This window comes from Carassius auratus, chromosome 30 (genome assembly GCF_003368295.1).
Source record: "Carassius auratus strain Wakin chromosome 30, ASM336829v1, whole genome shotgun sequence".
In the NCBI taxonomy this organism is placed as follows: Eukaryota; Metazoa; Chordata; class Actinopteri; order Cypriniformes; family Cyprinidae; genus Carassius; species Carassius auratus.
In genome coordinates, this window is record NC_039272.1 from 10,662,919 (window position 1) to 10,683,125 (window position 20,207).

At 35.7% G+C, this 20,207-nt stretch overlaps 2 protein-coding genes across 3 annotated transcripts; one reads left to right on the forward strand and one right to left on the reverse strand.

Annotated features, from left to right (window-relative positions):
* Window positions 1–6,520: 6,520 nt before the first annotated feature.
* LOC113049184 (aquaporin-3-like) lies at window positions 6,521–10,427 on the forward strand. The gene is made up of 6 exons (XM_026211310.1): window positions 6,521–6,782; window positions 9,032–9,158; window positions 9,278–9,415; window positions 9,517–9,641; window positions 9,837–10,054; window positions 10,160–10,427. Exons 1-6 carry the CDS (start codon window positions 6,675–6,677, stop codon window positions 10,335–10,337), a joined length of 894 nt encoding a protein of 297 aa, XP_026067095.1. The 5' UTR covers window positions 6,521–6,674; the 3' UTR covers window positions 10,338–10,427.
* Window positions 10,428–14,911: 4,484 nt separating this feature from the next.
* On the reverse strand, window positions 14,912–19,836 carry LOC113049186 (uncharacterized). Of its 2 annotated transcripts, XM_026211313.1 has the most exons (6): window positions 19,142–19,836; window positions 18,069–18,572; window positions 17,388–17,516; window positions 17,215–17,257; window positions 16,990–17,080; window positions 14,912–16,775 (listed from the first exon to the last, which is right to left on the reverse strand). In XM_026211313.1, the coding sequence occupies exons 1-5, from the start codon at window positions 19,197–19,199 to the stop codon at window positions 17,005–17,007; spliced, it is 810 nt and encodes a 269-aa protein (XP_026067098.1). In that variant the 5' UTR covers window positions 19,200–19,836; the 3' UTR covers window positions 14,912–16,775; window positions 16,990–17,004. The 2 variants fall into 2 exon arrangements, with proteins under 2 accessions (XP_026067098.1, XP_026067097.1); XM_026211312.1 differs by lacking the exon at window positions 17,215–17,257 and having other exon boundaries at window positions 19,142–19,719.
* Between the last annotated feature and the right edge of the window lie 371 nt (window positions 19,837–20,207).

Below are 20,207 nucleotides of genomic sequence, written 5' to 3' on the forward strand. Positions count from 1 at the left end.
TATATATATATATATATATATATATATATATATATATATATATATATATATAATATATAGACCAAAAGTTTGGACAGACTTTCTCATTCAAAGAGTTTTCTTTATGTTCATGACTATGAAATTTGTAGATTCACACTGAAGGCATCAAAACTATGAATTAACACATGTGGAATTATATATGGAATTATATACATAACAAAAAAGTGTGAAACAACTGAAAATATGTCATATTGTAGGTTCTTCAAAGTAGCCACCTTTTGCTTTGATTACTGCTTTGCACACTCTTGGCATTCTCTCGATGAGCTTCAAGAGCTAGTCCCCTGAAATGGTCTTCCAACAGTCTTGAAGGAGTTCCCCGAGAGATGCTTAGCACTTGTTGGCCCCTTTGCCTTCTGTCTGCGGTCCAGCTCACCCCTAAACCATCTCGATTGGGTTCAGGTTCGGTGACTGTGGAGGATAGGTCATCTGGCGCAGCACCCCATCACTCTCCTTCTTGGTCAAATAGCCCTTGATGCCTTCAGTGTGACTCTACAATTTTCAGAGTCATGAAAATAAAGAAAACTCTTTGAATGAGAAGGCGTGTGCAAACTTTTGGTCTGTACTATATATATATATATATATATATATATATATAAGAAAAAGCAAGATTTTGTTTTAATATATATATATATATATATATATATATATATATATATATATATATATATATATATATATATATACACACACACATATATATATATATATATAAGAAAAAGCAAGATTTTGTTTTAATTTGTGTAGTAAGATGGAGGATACCAATAAATGAATTTTCTGATGTCTCTGGTCTTGCTCTTTTTAGGGTATAATCTTGCTAAAGTTGATAACTGTGACTAAGGAGCGTTCACAGACACATAACTTATTCATGTCTAAAATGTTCAGTTTTCTGACAAGGATTTTTTTAAAGGTTTTAGCACATTCTGCTTTGCAGGTTAGGCCCGATGGTTTTTGACATAGAAATTAGGAACATAACAAGAGATTTAAATGTAATCATTTCATCCAAAGCGACTTACAAATGAGGGCAATAAAAGTAATCAAAACATCAAAAGAGCAACAAGTGTTTTGACAAGTCCCGGTTAGTCTGACACAGTTAGTCCCGGTTAGGGCTACACGAAGTGAGATTTTTTTTTTTATAAATCTTTTTTTTTTTACTTCTCCTATAGGGCTTTAATGCTACAAGCACCAAACTAGACAGAGACCTGGTCTCTGATTAGTAGTTTGTTGCTAGTTTTCATATAAATAATGATCAAATTTTTTAAAAATTCCATAGACTTATTTTGTCTGTTTTACTGTATGTTGTGAGAGAGTAAAATGTTTTAAACATATGGCTAAAATGTTGTAACTAACATAACCAAATAAGCATTGTGTTTCTGTCAACTTTTACCCCTAAAGGAGCAACATGTCCTGGGGAGGGGGCGAAATGAAACAATGACGGTGACTAAGGAGCATTCACAGACACATATTTACACAGACTTATTCATGTCTAAAATGTTCTGTTTTCTGAGAAGAGAAAAACTACGCAAGGATTATAAAAGATTTTGTAACATTCTGCTTTGCAGGTCATGCCCTATGGTTTTTGCATTAAGCTGATTATTTAAACTAACAGAAATGAGGAACATCACAAGTGATTTACATTTAATCATTTAGCTGATGCTTTTATCAAAAGCGGCTTACAAATGAGGGCAACAGAGGAGCCAATGTGCTGTTCAGTTGCAGAACGCAAGCTTTTTGAGGCAAATAAGTCTGAATGCTTTTATGCAAGCAGCTTTTGGTAGCCATTGCAAATTGATGAAAAGAGGAATGACATGCATCTTTTTGGCTTGTTAAAGACTCTCGCTGTAGGAGTTGTTGGATTAGCTTCAGAGGTTTGATAGAACTTTCTGGAAGACCACATTTATCATTACGTATATGTTTTAAATGAATAAACTCCTATTTTTATATAGGGCAAAGTTAAATATAAGAAAAGGGTTGAACCACTTTGCCAAATAAACATTATTTATATTCATTATTTTATGTAATATTTATAAGTTATAACATCTTTAACTATCTGATTCACAGTACACACTGTAAATGAGAGTATGAATATTTGCCCACCTGTTATATCTAATATTAGCTTTATTAAAGCATTATTATTATTATTATTACATTTTTACATTTACATTTTTAAGAAAATCTAATTTATTCAGAAAATATGACATAACCCTTTTCCCTGAGCAATTAAGTGGTCATTACACCTACATTATTTTATATATGCAAAATTTGCCATAATGCATTGTAAATCAGTGGTTTATTATCAACCTTTTTAAACCCAAGATCCCTAACCACTTAATGCAAGACAAAATACCTATTGGAGAACTGATAGGAAAAGACAGATTGTACTACCAATCTGAAGTCTTTTATTTAGCAATTTAATAATGCACCATCATGATTTTTCATGGCGATTATGATTCTGTATTTTTTTTTTTACAATAAATATGGTCCAAAACTGGTTGCCCATCTATCTATCTATCTATCTATGATAAGTATGTCTGAAGACAATGCAGAATAAAGACCAAAATGTATTTTCGATGCTTCAAAAAATTCTAACTGACCCTCTGATGTCACATGGACTACTTTGATGATGTTTTTCTTACCTTTCTGGACATGGACAGTAAACCGTACACACAGCTTCAATGAAGGGACTGAGAGCTCTCGGACTAAATCTAAAATATCTTAAACTGTGTTCCAAAGATAAACGGAGGTCTTACGGATTTGAAACAACATGAGGGTAAGTTATTAATGACATAATTTTGCTATCTGGGTGGACTAACCCTTTAACAATCAGCTGTCCTCCATCTAAAAAAAAAAGAGAGAGAAAAAAAAACGGAACACATGCTGCTCTTATGTTTACTTTCATTGTACTTGCACTGCCACTTTTTTTTATATTCCTTCATGTTACTCTGTGACACTCTATAATGACTTTTGGACATTGCTATACTCAGGAATACATCTGAATGTGTGCTTCTCTTAAGTTTTGTTTTATTGCACCTACAATGTCACTTTAATTTTCCTCCATGTAGCTCTATGTCACTCTACAATGATATTTTAGACACTTTTCTACTCCAGTAATCATAATATTACCTCAGGACTTCTTATGAACACTATAACTCTTGACACTGATTACCTTTATTGTACCTGTTACTTCCACGTATGGGCATATAATGCTCTGTCCATGTTTTTCTGTTAATGGGCACTGTAGTCACTCAAGAACCTAAGTGTTCTCCATGTACGTCTATGTCTTATGTCTTGTTATTGTCACTGTATGTCTGAGCCTTGTCACAAGCATTTCAATGCCCAGTTTTCCCCAGTGTTAACTATGCAAATGAAAAAATAAATACCTCTTGACCTCTTGATATCTGCAGAGGCAGCAACTGCAGGGCCGGCAGGTTTTTTTTGTTTTTGTTTTGTTTTTGGTTAAAAAAAAAGGTTGTTAAGCCCCCGCTACACAGTTTCTAATTTAATAAATATCAAGAATAATTCAAAAATTTAACATTGAATGTTCCATATTTTTTATGTAATAAAAATGAGAAAATCTAATTGATATCAGTTTATTTTTTTAATTATTTATTAAAATAGACCTGTTTCTCTGAATTTGCGGCGTCTAATGCGTCATTACGTCTTTAGCATATTGATGTGACTCTAGCAACGAGTTTTTTCACGGCATTTAATTCATCGCGTAAAATATGGATATTAAAAAATTGATCGTCGGTTCTGCTTCTGCAAGGACTTATTTAAATTTAGAGCGTACTTGCACCCTACCTTCTCGTCCAGCACCCCCACTCCATCTGACGTCACGCAAACACCGGTTGGCTCAAACTCGGAGATTAGGGCTGAGGCATTTTTCAAATCTACACGTGCCGCCTTCAGTTTTTTAAAAAAGGGTAAGTTATGCGTAATTTACGTAAACTTAAACGTGAAGTGTGGCTATTAGAACCTTAACAGTATATACTTATCAATCTGTTTTGTTTTTGTGGTAATACTGATTAATTTTGTTTGTGATTTTCTTCTTTACTTTATACGGAAAATAAGCTGAAAGTTTGTAACGTTACCAGTTGTATGTGTGTGCGCTTGCAATGTATTGGTTGTTTTTATGCCTTGTTTTTGCAAGTTATTGTTGCTGATTGCGTGCCTCCTCGTTGGAAGCCGAGTACGTTACCCGCCTGTAGTGATGGCCGATTCGTGAACGAATCGTTCAATTTAACCGATTCTTCTTAGTGAACCGGTTGAACCAGTTCACCAAATCGAACTGAACCGTTTAAAACGGTTCACGTCTCCAATAAGCATAAATCCACAAATTACTTAAGCTGTTAACTTTTTTAACGTGACTGACACTCTCTCTGAGTCAGAATAAACCAATATCCCGGGGTAATCCATTTACTCAAACAGTACACTGAATGAAATGCTGTGAAGACCGAACTGAAGATGAACACCGAGCCAAGCCAGATAATGAACAAACACGCCCACTGCTGGAGCAGTTCTCGTTCTCGAGTCAAGAACCGGTTGCTTCGGTTTTCGGATCACCGGTACACTCAACCGAGAATCGTTTCTGTCGGACGCGTCCGATTTGAGAACCGATGAGCTGATTCTCGTTCTCGAGTCAAGAACCGGTTGCTTCGGTTTTCGGATCACCAGTACACTCAACCGAGAATCGTTTCTGTCGGACGCGTCCGAATTGAGAACCGATGAACTGATGATATTGCCCATGCGTGTAATTTTGTAAGTATTTTGTTAAACATCGGAAAGTGTGATAAAATAACTATATTTTATTTTGATTTTTTTTTTTGATTAATGTTTCCAATCTGTATATTGTATATAATGTATAGGACAAATGGGTTTTCAGGGAAGTTGGACAATAATTAAGACTCTAAAGACTCTTATGTTTAATAGGAATAAGGGATGATTTATGAGATATCTGTACTGTATTTATAGTTAATGATGACATTCACAAATTGAGTTTGTAGTAAACAGAACATGAATACAAGTAGAGCAGCTGATGACACTAAACTGCAGCACGTGCCGGTTAGAGCGATTCTCGTTCTCGAGTCAAGAACCGGTTGCATCGGTTTTCGGATCATCAGTACACTCAACCGAGAATCGTTTCTGTCGGACGCTTCCGAATTGAGAACCGATGAACTGATGATACTGCGCATGCGCGATTCAGCGTGAAGCCAACTGACTCACAGCATGTCTGAACCGAAGGGATTCTTTTGGTGATTGATTCTGATTCAGTAGTAGTAATGTTATGTGCGCGGGTATTTCGAGGGCTTGGCTGAAGGGCAATCTGGCGAAACGTAAGTTCATTTAATAACAAATACATCGCAATGGATTATGTTTAGTAAGTGGATCATGGTTTCTGCGCTGATGACACCTAATTTATTTACTATTGCCTCTGAGTCTCACAGCAGACACGCCCCTTCAAATAGAGCATTCAAGCCAGAGGGCTAAAATCATAATATAAAAATGCCTTTTATTTCTAAATTTTAAATGTAAAAATCACACTAACAATATAAGTACACCTCGGGAAACATTAAACAACATTAAAAAAAAGAAAATAATCCACATCATGGCACCTTTAACATAATTGTGGGTGGGACTAACAGAAACTGATCAATCATGATATGGTATGGTCCTATAGTAAGAGGGAAAATTAATCAACTGCTTCTAATTGACCTTGAAAACTTACTTTAAATATATTTGAAACCACATATATGAAGTTTTAATTAAACTATAGCTACACCACTGATTAAAAATTAAATAAAAAAGATTAGATTAAAAAGCAGATAAAAAAAAAAAGGTTTCACATGTGATCGACTAGTTGGCATCCTCTGATTTGAATCTGGTTTAAATCATTCCAGAATAATCAGCATTTACATTTACACTTATTCATTTAGCTGACGTTTTTATCCAAAGCGAGTTAAAATTCCTATATATGTCAGAGTTTGCATGTCTCTGGAGCAACTAGGGGTTAAGTGTCTTTTTCAGGGGCACATTGGTGTCTCACATCACAGTGGATTCGAACCCGGGTCTCTCACCACCAGCATCATTAGTAAAAGATTTTATGAATCATATATACAACTCATTCCTGGAGCTGCCCATTCCTGGAGCTATAGCCTCAGTCAAGTTTCATGTTAACTCAAAATGAAACTCTTCAGCTACCACTGCCCCTTTAGAGATAAGCCTAATCTACCTCTGAAGTTTCACACTCAGGCCCATCTCTAAACTAAAAGGCTTAATAGTGGGTGATGAAGTTTCAGAGGTTTTCAAAAATACAATGACATGAGAGAAAAGGAAGAGAAAAAAGGGAAGAACCTGTTTTATAATAGAGTGGACAGGAATGCAGTGTGAAGGCGTGTGTGTTCATACATGAATAATACAGGGAGGGACCAAGGGAGTTAATGTGGTGTATAGGTGAATTTTCATGCGTGTGTGTGTGGAAGGAAGAAGTGTGTAAGGGGGCAGGCAGATACTTGAAGGGCTGGTCCTGGTCTATCATGTCTATAAGAGCAGAGCACTGGCCTTCACATGGGCATACATCTCTGAGGGACATACAGGTTGTTTCACACAGGCAAAGGAAGACATCCATACCTGGCTAAAAGATGGGTTGGCAGAAGGCCACGCTGGATAAGCTTGCACACACTTTCCAGATCCGCAACAAGCTGCTGCGCCAGGGACTGGCTGAATGTTTGGGAACTCTCATCCTGGTGGTGGGTATTTCTCCTTAGCCATGAATTACTCATTGTCAGCATCTAAGCTGAGGTCAGTGTAACTTAATACTAATGCAGTTTGTCAATTAGTCGGAAACAGCATGTTTATGTTTCACATAATCTGTAATAAAAGTCAGAAATAAATGTTATATTGTAGTGTAATGTTGCACACGTGAGAGTAACAGAAGAGCACCAGTTGAGTTGCTTTTCTTATCTCTCAGTTTGATGACAAAGATAAACTGTAATGTTTACTTTGGTACATGCACGCAGAATTTCCACAAGCAAACAAGTGAATGGTGGACTATTGCAAATGAGTATTTATCTGCTGGGATGCAAATCTTACACTAGTGTATTTTAGTTTCCTGCAGTTGGTCCTCAGTTCAAAGAATACCGTAGAAAAAGTATCCAAAAATTTGTAAAAATTTACCTCAAACATGTATGGCATTCTTCTGTGGAACACAAAAGAAGAACTTTTTTTTTTTTAATTCAATGGAAGTCAGTGGCATAGTTTTGCATTCCACTGACTTTGATTGTATGCACAAAACATTCAAAACCAATTTAAATGTGCATTTACAACCTATAAAAGAAGTTTCTGCATGGCCTATTATTAATAAATATTAATTATGCTCTGAGGAACTATGCTTAAAGGAAGTAATTTGCAAATAGATAAGAAAGAAAGGTGGATATTATCTGAGTCCTGTTATGCTCTTGACACACATGATAAACAGAAGAAATATGCTTATACATCTTCCCTAATTTGATTCTCTGCATTTTTCTCTGTCCAGATAGGCATGAAATAATGCAACTTGAATCAGAGCAGAGGCATGTGCCAAAGCTTTCAATGAATAATATTTGTTTGATCACATCTATAATGATGCCACAATTCACACGCTAACTTGGTTTAATAAATCACCTTAAGGCACTGAGTCAATATTATTAGTGTGCATTTGCCACACCAACACCAAGTATTCATTCATCCCTAAATCCATTTTATCTCATTCTAAACATGCAAAATATGTTTTAGCTTTGAAATTAATGCAGTCATTTAGACATTTAGATATTTCATAAGAGTGAAAAAATTACTGATAGAAAAGTATGCCTGACAGACCCACAATTTACCACTAGATTTCTACACAGTGATGTAACTAAAAGGAAATGTTTCTCAAACATTGCACTTCACTAGATGTTTGATAAATGTGTCTTGCGCAGCAGTGAAACCAAAGAAACCACTTCCACTGCAGTCAGAAGCTGTGACATGAGAAATAATGTGGTATGAAATATGACACTTATTAAAGAGGGACTTGACAGCAAACTGCTGCCACAAAGTCTTCACGGGGCAATTATGCAATTTTACAAGCACTTTAGAAAAAACAACTCATTTCATGAAGTACACTCATAGTTTGTTTTTAAGGTGTGTGGCACAGGTTATGCCAGAGATAATACTTAAATAGAGAGGTATTGCGATAACTGGATCACAAACAGGTGTGATGTTTGCTGAGTGGCAAAAAAGGTATTCGTGTGCAAACTACTTTGAACATGCTCTTTATCTGTGAAGGTGCCTTCATTAGCGGATGTTCTCCTTAGAGTAGTAACAGGAACAATGGGTCTTTGGTCATACAGAAAACCGAAATAAATTTAATATGGTTTGCGTTTAGCTGGCATTATTGAATTCAAAAAGATACTTAGGGCCATGTTTAGGTGATTTTGGTCTTGTGAGATGCCTTTTTTAGAATTGTGTTGACGTTGTTGAGATTTACTCCCTCTCTCTCCTGGCTATTACATGACTTTGGTAAAGTCGTTGCGTGATCCTGATAACTCTAAATAATGCCACAGGTATTTCAGTTCAACTATGAGGTGAACCTTACAATGAAAACTTCAGCCACAAGCCCGAACAGAAACTTGCAATTGCTCTTTCTCACAACGGACTTAATGACCGGTCTGAGATGATCTATGTGAACAATTACAGCCCTTAGTCACTATAGATTTGTAGTGTTTGAACAAAAAGGAATACTTAGTGTATTTTTAGCAGTTTGAAACAGCAACCAGCTGTTTTCATCACCAGTTTAAAGTATATGTTGTGACTAACAATGTTGTGAAAGGCTTACTCTTAGTTGGTAAAATAAAAATAAAATATATATATATATATTTTCATCTGGTCTCTTCATTGCACTGATATAAATGGTACACATAAAAATGTTTTTTTTTTCAAAGAGTGATTAACACATGTTCTTATCCAATAACATTTACAGATGTTCGGCTGTGGTGCGGTTGCCCAAATGGTACTTAGTGAAAAAAGCCATGGCCGTTTTCTCTCTGTAAACCTTGCTTTTGGGTTTGCTGCTACCCTTGGAATCTTGGTTTGTGGCCAGGTGTCAGGTTGGTAAACTCCTCTAAAATTTCATCCTAAGTTTTTGGGATGGAGTTTTATTAAAAAAATATTTGTGGATGAACTTATGAAATAAAACAGCTTTTTTTTTTCCATTCTTTCTTTTTAGGTGGACATTTAAATCCAGCAGTTACATTTGCTCTCTGCCTCTTGGGAAGGGAAAAATGGAGAAAGTTCCCTGTGTACTTTCTGTTCCAAACAATTGGAGCCTTCTTGGGTGCCGCAATTATCTTTGCTGAATACCATGGTACATGTTATGTAATATTAATTATCTTTCTTGTTGAAAGTGTATATTATGTTTCTTCTTTTTCTTACACTTTATTTTTTTTATTATTATTATTATTTTAGATGCAATGTATGATTATGCTGGAGAAAAAAATGAGTTGCTTGTAACTGGGGACAAAGCCACTGCTGGTATTTTTGCTACATACCCAAGCCCACATCTCACCATCTTGAATGGATTTTTTGACCAGGTCAGTAACTGTAAGCTTGTAACTAATCTAAAGTGTACATTTGCTTCTGTTCTCTTACAAACCTTTTGCGTTCCCTTGAGAATCCCAAAGTTTTTTAAGGAATGCACTTAGGACACTTAGGAGCTCTGTAAATTATAATAAATTTACTATATTTATCCTCTTTTATATTTACATAAAATATAACCATCTCTACAGGTGATCGGCACAGCAGCTCTGATTGTCTGCATCCTGGCCATTGTGGACCCCTACAACAACCCAATCCCTCAAGGTCTTGAGGCCTTCACAGTGGGATTCAGCGTCCTGATCATTGGACTCTCCATGGGCTTCAATTCTGGTTATGCCATCAACCCAGCTAGGGATTTCGGGCCTCGTCTTTTCACTGCCATGGCTGGTTGGGGTGGTGAAGTCTTCACGTAAGTTTATACATTCAATTCCCAAAACATGTACTAATTCTTCATTTGTCAGTGATAAAACAGACTTTAGCAAACATTAACTAATGTTTCTCTGGTTTGCAACAGTAACAGACAGTGCTGGTTTTTGGTGCCCTTTTTTGCCCCCTTCCTTGGATCCATTATTGGTGTGATTGTGTACCAGTTGATGGTCGGGTGGCATGTGGAGGGAGAAGTACGAGACAATAAGAATAAAGCCAAGGAAGAGTCTTTGAAACTTAACGACGTCAGCAGCAGCAAGGAATGATCTGCATCATCTCTATCAGCACTTCGCACCATAAATCCACATAAACTCTCTATTTTCAGTCTCTCAGTTTAATAAATATGTATTGTTCCATCCAAGGCTCCCTCTTTTCTTTCAGAGGGGTTTATGGTAGTCTTGCAGACCATCAGATGGACTTGAAAAAAATGTTGCAAATGTCAAGATTCCAAAGTTTTCTTAATCGTTTCATTAAGATATTTTAGATATTTTTTTTAGCATGTTCCCTTTTTTCTTTACACATCCTCCAGATTCCTCCTTTAAGGGAAAAAAGGTGTTTCTTCAGCAACACGAATTATATTAATTCACTGTTTTTAAATAAAAAAAAAGTAGTGTAGCCCCTGTCGATATTTCCAGTATTTTACACATTTGTACTACTAAATATGTTGTCATTGAATTGCTCAACTTCTCAACCTTCTATATATATATATATATATATATATATATATATATATATATATATATATATATATATATATATATATATATATATATATATATATATTGTATTGTCATCTTCATTTAAAAAAAAAAAAATTCTGTTACATAGCAGGTCGATACTTAAAAGCTTAACATGTACGGTCAATAGTGTAGTGATCCTGCAATTGTATAGCATTGTAGTATTTAGACTAGTATCCATTTCATCTTTCATGTATCTGTAAATGTCATAACCATTTTAATTTTGTGATTGAATGTTTTGAAGCAATGGATTGTTATCAATAAAACTTAAAAAAAAAAATTTTTTAAAGAAGTCTCACAATGTGATGTGATGTTGTCATTTTTTATGTTGTTAAGCTGAAACCACCCTCGCTGCTTCTTTGTTAAGGATATGCACATTCATGTTCTCCTCCAGGGTTGTAATCCATTTGTAGTGGAATTTAACATTATGCCAAAGCTATTCATTATCAAAAAAGCACAAGGTGAATGAAACAAGTCTAATTAAGGTCTTAAAAAACAATTGGTGTGGACTATTGGAGGCTTAAATTTAAGTTTGAGGGAGTAAGAACATACAGTCTCCCTCAGGTTCACATTCAATTAAGGCTACTGGGATAAACACATGGGTGTGTTAAAATATAATACATTCCACCATCCAGAGAGGGAAACCAATCTTTAAAAGGGAATTAATACAATTACTTCAACCAAGCCACAACACGCCAGGTTAAATCTCTGAACTCAATTATAATATTTGTTATCCCTTATATATTTCCCAGAACCCTACGAAAACAAATTGTTGCTAACAACACAGTGTTGTTGACAGAGCAATAACTCACAGATGTTATCTAAAACCAATTACAAAACAAAGGAAGACCAACATCCTCTACACATGAATCAGTACATTTAATCCAAGCTTGCAGATTGATGATTTGGCAAAAAATCAAGTAAATCCTTTGACCAAAAAGCATATGGATTAACATAGCCATTCAAAAGTTTTTATCAGTGGTTTCCAATGAAGTCTCTTTTGCTTACCAAAGCAGTAATACAGTAGCTACAGTAGTAAAAAAGTTACAAATGAGGAAAATATATTTTTAAAATGTCATTTATTTCCATGATGTCAAGGCTGACACATTTTTAAGTTAAGCTTGATATATTTTTCAGGATATGAGTAGCACTTTAGAACGGATAGCATTTATTTGAAATAGCTTTTTGTTAACAAAGTAAAAGTCTTCACTGTCCCTTTTGATTTATTTAATGTATTCTTAATTCATAAACTGTAAATTAAAACTTTGGAACTGTATGTAAGCCTAAACTGTATTAATCATCCTCCACCTGCTTGATTCCTGGACTATATATGGTTACTCGGTCAATGTGCTAAATTCTTTGCTTCAAGAGCAGCTTGTCTCTTCCTGCTTCTTATGCAAGTCAGATATATCAGGAAACCACAGCTGGCTCACGCACACCTTCACAAAGCCCTCTCTTTGTAGTTATTTAACCTATGACTGTCTTGGCCATTGCATCCGTTTTCTTCTTGTAGTACATTATTGTAGACCACTTCTCTGAGCCTGAGGCACTTTCACAACCAGTTTTGTTTTTTGTGAAGAGGAGCACTTCCACATGACAGCTATTGTCTTAATTCCCACTCAGTGGGGGAAACAAGTAGAACAAGTACCTTGACAAAAACATGCCCTTGTTGAGAATCCATGAAGTTTATCTTTGTGCAATGGCATCCATCGCTGGCTTAGAGCCCAAATACCTGCATGGAGGTCTTCGAGCATTTGTTTCATTTTTAACTTGCGTTTGGATAACGCATACCAGACTTAATGAGGTGTGAAATCTACAGTTAAGTCAGGTTTTTTTTTATCTCTATTTATCTGTCTTTGTCCTTGTCTGATTCAGTTTCCTGTGTATGAAATTAAAGACACTAATGAGACTAATTTTCCTCGATGGCCTGCATGTTGATTTCTAGTCTGGGAAAAAGAAAAAAAAAATCATAACAGGAAATTTTCTCCTTTGAGTAGCACATAAGCAGTGTTAAGTAACCTAAGAAGTCAGACAGCATACAGCTCTATTTTTTTCCTGTAGAAAAACCTGTAATGTACCTGAAAATCCTCTTGAAAGACTTGACTGGCATAGCTATAAACATTGGCCTCAGCACCACATGCGAAATCCAAAAAAAACCATTGTCTTTTCATCTTTGAGCTAAGCAATGTGTGCCGTTTTGTAGAGATATAACTGATTTTATTATTTATTTTACGTTTGCAAGATTGTTTTAAAGTATACTCAATATTGTAAAACAAACACGATCTCTATGGGCAAAATGTGCAGGTTCATGATTTTTTTCTTCACACTCTTTGAGGTTTAAAAGTACTTTTAAAGCACATTCTCAAGTTTACTATTTACTGTTTCCTGTTTTGATGCACCAAACTTGCCTGAAGACCTTGCCTTTTTAAAGGGTCACTGGATCTTTTGCTAGGAGGGAAGACATCACAGCACCCATCACAGCTTACCTATATGTTTCCCACATGTGGAAAAACAAGCTGAGAGGAATCCATACTGATGACACCTTTTCAGATGTTTTCCAAGGAATTGCGATCAGACTGTAAAACCTGGACCTTATTTGAAATTGCTAAATTTCAGTATAGCTGATTAAAACATGAATACCTTGCTTGAAAAAGATAATATAGCATACTGTAGCAAATCTTGATCGAAATTATGTGAATTGTACCACATTCCATGCAGGATACAGGATACAAGCTTTGTTCATGTGCAGGCATTCGAGTGTAAATCCCCCGAGTACCTTACAAAAAAAACAGCAGAATTCTCTTTTTTTCCCTCCAGGACATGACTCTTAAATAAGTCTTAAATAACTTGTCAACATGCCACTGACGTTTTTTCTCGGATAACATTGCAGTTATTTCAACAAACCAAGTTTTAAGGTTATCATTGAAATGAGGAAACAAAGAAATGCTTTAAATGTTTTGGTCTATTTTCATCAAGATGGTTTATCTATAACAAATATAAACATCTTTTCAAGGTTTAAATCACCTGCAAGACATCTGTTTTCTGCATTGTTGATCTGACTATCATATGTTAGCCTTATATTGGCTCTTCAGATTTTGTGGCCTCAATTTGGTGGAATCAATTGCACAATTGTTCTTTTTCATTTAGGACATTTTGTGCTCCTCCTGTAAAGAACAAATAAACAAACAAAAAAAAAAACAGTTTGCGATCTTTAACCAGGAAACCACGAATTAAAATTTTCCTTCAGGGACATGTTTTAAGATGTACTTCTTCAATCTGTACAAACTAACAGAGCATCATTTAGATGTTCTGCACAGAGTGTTTCGCCAATTTGAGTTTCGTTCAGGAACACAGTCTTATTTAGCAGACGTTTTGTCAGGTAATATCATCTCAATTATCTGATCATCCTTAAATTTTTCAGCTTCCTAAAGCATTTTTATGACGCAAGACACGTGCAGTTGCTCCCCATGACCATTATGACTAATTTCCATAACTGAATGCTTATGGGAAAAAAAAAAGGTTGTGGTCAGAGAGATACAAATACACAGCCAATGGAAAGAGGGCGACAGTAACAGATAGGAACTCAATAACACTTTTTCGGGTGGGGACATCCTCTGTTATCTAGAGAGATATCCTATGGGAGAGATTCTGCTTGTATACAATTACAAGCAATTTCAGTGGTCTTATCACATGTAATGTTAATGATACCTATACTGCATCTGTGAGAGCAGAGAGAGCTTGCGCTCCATGTAAGATTGTACTTTTTTTTTTATTGTATATGGATACTGTTATATTAATGACAGTTGTGACTAAAACCATGTAGCTGTTGCCTATTGCCTTATTTGCACAGAACACTAAATACATCTAAAGAAATGATAACAGATGGTATGGTATCCAATGCTATGAAATGCTGTCAGCTTTAAGTTAGCTTATCTCTGGAAAATATCTGTGTGTGGCAATAGCTTATCTCTGGAATGTATCTGTGTATGCTATTATGCCACAATGACCGCAACTCCATCCAAAGATGTCTATATATTTGCTGTAACAAATAATGATAATAATAATAAAACAAAAGCTAACACACACACACACACACACACACACACAAATTATTTATTTAATATATTTGACATTTCAGTACACACCTGCTCAATATGCCAACTTTCAAAAAGCTGTCACACCCTATCTCTTGCACAGGCACGCCTTCCACTTCTTGTTGGTTATCTTAAAGTCGCATCTTGTAGAGTTTTGACTTAAAAAAAAAAAACGTTGGTTCTGTGATTGTAGATGTTGCCAATTTGCTTATCTGTTTAGCAAAACCCTTGCAACTACAACCACAGTACAAGAGTACATCTGCATAACAGTGGAATTCAAATGTGAGCTTCTTCTGGAGTAATGAATGGGAAAGTCATATTTTTTTTCTGTATCACTCCTTGTATCTCTGTCAGATGTCTGTTTTTGCGCTACAATGGCCTCAGATCCTTCAAAGGGCATTTATTTGTACATATGGTATATCATTTATATGACATGCTTCAAAATTAAAATTGTATATACTGTCATTATGAACTTATGTGTGTGTTTGAGAAGAAGTGAGAAACGTCAATACCATATTGTGTTCCTAGCTGTGATTCCAGTGCTTGCATGTCAACCTCACATTTACTCCTCTCTCTCACTCAAAATATGTCTGCTTTACACCCTAACAACACACTTGCACAGACATGTTTTTCATCTCTTCCTCTGCCAAAGAGCATAACAAAGCAGTACGTCAAAAGAAACAGGTAAAGTTAGCTTGAAGATAAATCTGGCAAAACATTTAAGGAGGTGCCCCACCACCCCTTTGCAAGTTGCAACAAAGTATGTCAACATTCCTTTATTGGAATTATTAAGTATTAATATAACACATGTGATTTTTAATAATGTTCTTTTTTAAAGAAATGGTTTTCATATATTTTAAACTAGTTCCTAATCACACTAACAAGATAACTGTCTGAAGTATATCAAAACAATTACAGATGTCGGCTTATGCAATTCAAGAATAATCCACTGTTAAAAACAACACTTTTCTGCAATACTAAATCAGTTTCAGACACATATTTTGAATGTATTATTGTTTTCCATTAAAGAACATTCCTATTTCTCTATTTTACATACACGGAATGCAGCTTACATAAGCATTCATTGTTAATTATAGAGTATATCTTTTGCTATGTTTGATCTATATATGACCTGACGTTACCGTATGTCTTTTTGGCAAGTTACAGAATATTGTCTTTGATCAGAACCCAACCTCAGTTTTTCAAAATTCAACTGAGGGATGGCATTCTGTAAACCTAACAGATGTCTGTGATTTAAAAAAAAAAAGATGTTAGCTATGTTAGGGATAATGTACAGTCAGACAGTCATTACAGCAAATAACTGAATAAACACACACATGAACTATTGATTTGATTTTAAATGATTTTAACAAGACAGAGACTTCTGAGTCCTGATCAATATACTGGTGCTTAAGTTGTGATAATTATTTTCTTGCAATAACTTTAACCCACTTATCCCACAGCTGCATTTCAAATAAATCAAATACATTGGAAATTACCAATAATCACGGAATTGGCAGCGATTCCCTGGACAACGGTCGTTATTTTAATTATGATTATTATTATTGCTCAATCCCAATTAATTAGCCTCCTCTGTCAGGTCTGTCAGTTTGCTTGGGAACAAAACGCAAGTTACTCAAAGCCAGTTCTTCTAGAAGACACCACTTAGTCAGTTAGATATGTTTCAAACAGTGGTGTGACTGTTCCATCTTTCCATTCAACAAGGATCTCGCCTCGCTGGATGGAGGGAGACTGAGCAGTTTTCATAGGGTGTCGGGTTAGAGGGGCTCTCTCACTAGGCACCGGGGACCCTGGCAGACTGGCCTCTCCTGTCGGAGTGTAGGATTTCAGCACCACCACAGTCTTCTTCCTCCTGTGCATGAAGACAAAAAATTGATCAGTGACTCTTAAAGGTGGAAAACCATGTTGCTGAGTCATTCCTTGTTACGAAAGCTCAGTGAGCTCATTCATAGATCAGTTTCATTTCAAAGAAAAATACATTATGTCTGAATTCACATACATAAAATTAAAGTCTTGCATTGAGAAGGCCTTGAAAGTTTATTAACCAGAAATGAGAAATATCTTACCGGTTCTGGTAGATGTTAAGAGTGAGGATCACAAGCCCAAGTAACAAAGCCAAGCTGCTTAGAAGCAACATTGTCATTTTCCAGCCTGTTCCTGTTATTAAACACATATCACAAACAGACTATCAGACTATCACAAACTAATATTCTTTGTGTATGAATATTTTTTTATCTTATTTTCTTTAATTATTAATTATTCAATTTATGACTAATAAATTGGCTAATCACCAAAGATATTGCACCGTGTTTAGGTTTCCTCTCCTCTGTTGCCCTCATGTGGACAGAAGTCAGATGAACTATTTAAGGATCAGTTTGTTTTAAACATTTGCTTGTTTAGACCATATTTCCTGACTGATTAAACAGATAAAATAAATGTTCTTTTTTTTTCTTTTCACATTTACCATAGTCTGTTGTAAACACATTAACAGATGGTCCATCCGGCTCGATGCTATTTTGCGGTTCAGCTGATGCATCTGAAGACTGTGTTGCTTCAGTGGACTTTATTCTGGAGGTCTGGTCATTATTCCCAGCTTAAGTAAAAAATAAAATAAAATAAAGAGATGATAAAGATACAATCATGCAATATATCAGAAATTATTAGAAGCAGAACAGACATGGTGCACAGAGTACCCTACCTTTTTGACCAATGAATTTTAAAGTCCTGCATAAGTATTTTTAAATTTTACAGAGATTGCTAGAAACCATTTGCCTTTTGTATGTCAGGTACCAAAATAATAATTAATTTATAATTAATAAATCATTAATAATAACTTATTTGTGTCAGCTTGAAGCTTCCTGAGTCTTCACACCAAAATAAAATAAAAATGTATGCTCCCATTTACAGTACTTTGGGAAACCTGGTACAAATGAATATGAACAGATGAGCAAGTAAAACACACACACACACAAACACATGACATACGATGATATGGTCTGGTATAACAGAAATGATAGCAGGCACTAAGAAGTCTAGTTTTAACTGAAGAAGTAGATGAGATGTCATTAATCAGAATAATGGGATGGCACAATACATGAAACACAGACCCATCATTAATGAAGAACTTCTAATCTACTTCTCTTACAATGCCAATATCGAATTTGTGTGAGGATTCGGGGTCCAGTCGAAAGTGTCTGCTGAGAATCTTGTAACACATTCTGGCCATGAAGAGTGCTGTCTGTCTCCTCGCATACCGTTTGATTAGCCAGCGTCCTCCACTTGCTGCCTTTCCCACGATCTTTGGAAAGGAAGACCTTGGAGGTATCGTGACGTACGCTCAGGTGCAGACCCCTGCCGTGTAACGTCAGGAGACCCTTTTTAGAGCAGCTCCAGGCCTGGCCCTCACGATCCTCCTCCTCAGAGCTGCAAGTTTGCAGCCAAACACTCTCATGCTCCTGGATCTGAGGTGCAGTTAAACACCCTCCTGTCTGTGGGTTGCTGAGGGAGCGTGTATCAGGATTCCAGTGCCACTCTTGCAGAGCTGAATCTGCTCTGCACTCTTGCAGGGTTAGCCTGCTGCTGACCTGACCTTCATTTACCTGTACACACTTTCTCAGCTCTTCATTCCTGATCAGGAATCCTGTAACTTCTACAAGGAAAAGGAAAGATTACCATGGCTTATAATACTAGACAAAATACATTATACATACACACACAAACACACACGACCCATACATCAAAATCCTCACATACAGTCTATGCATCTGCTACAAACTGTAATATAAAAATAACTCCACAGATGGAAACTTAAAACACAAGACGTTAGAAGAACATATCCTTACATTTGAACACTGTAGCAATAACATTATTAAATATTTATGAATTAAGAAAAAATAAATACATTAGTGGGGCTATACTTTTATACTTTTTTAGCCTGCGACCTGTATTGTAGAAACATCTTAACTCCATAATCTTAACTGTTTTATCATAACTTTTTAAACTCTTAAATTAAGAATTAAGAGAGGAAGTTCCTGTAATACAGCCAAGTTAGCGACTAGCCTGTGTAACTGTACTGACAAACAGTAAGCTAATTCATGACATTGTTTATCGACAAGTACAATTAGCCTAACGTAGTTCTAATAGTCGAGTTTAACATGTAGATAAAGATATTTGTTGTTATTTAATATATATTTATACATTATATTACTTGTCCTTTACCTTGAAAAACAAGTGTTGTGAGAACAAAAGTGCAGTATCCTCTCCAAAAGACATCCATGGCGCAATAACAACACAAAATCTAAAATGTTTGACTTACAGATTACAGATCTGTTCTGATAATGATAGCGAATTATTTCCCAGCACGCATGCTGTTCCCCTAAAGCAAGGCAGAGAGTGAAGAGCGACAATGTTGATCCACCCGATAGCGGACACTGTAGCACAACAGATTTTCACTTGAGAGAAGACTGTAAATTTACGGCGCGTGAAGCGAAAAAGTGTTCAAAGAGTGAGTGCAGAATACTAATTACAAAAAGACTATGAAAGGCAACTAAGTGTTCTTCTATGTTGGAGGAAAGGCATTACATTTTAAGTTAGCTAAGGAAAACAAAACAACAACCAACTCTTGCGCACATCACACGTATTAACGTAAAATACGCTTATTTTCAGGATAAACATTATTTGGAAAGAAATCTGAGCAGTAATCTACAGATGCACAAAGAGGAAGATCATTTTATGTGGTTTTGCTATTTGAATGGCATTCCATTCAAGCTAAGATGACAGAGCTTCTGTTCTCGTTGCTATGTTGTTTCTAAGTGTTGAGTCTGAGTCAGGCCGTGTTTCAAGAGAACTGGAGCGTGAACGAAAAGATTTACAGCATTAACCTATTTGTGATTCTATAGCGCTGAGCGTGTAAAATAATGCGATAGAATGATACTTTTCTAGACTGCTAACTGTGCATTAAACAGTTTGGATAGTCACTGTTGAAAGGAAATAAAAGCAGGCCTTTACCTGAAAGTGATTTGTCTTTTGTAACACTAAACATTTATTAATAGAGCATTTTTATACTGGCACTGATAACTGCAAACTCACTTTTCTGCACCAATTGATCTCAGTATATGTCCAAGACAAATGCCAAAGTCAAAAGATATGATGTATGAAAATATCACATCAAAGTGAGGATATTTATCTGAACTGAACTTTAAATCAAACTGTAAGAATTGTGCAACAAGTAGACCTACTACTAATCAGTAATGCTATATTTTGCATATCCTCCAAATGATGTTTT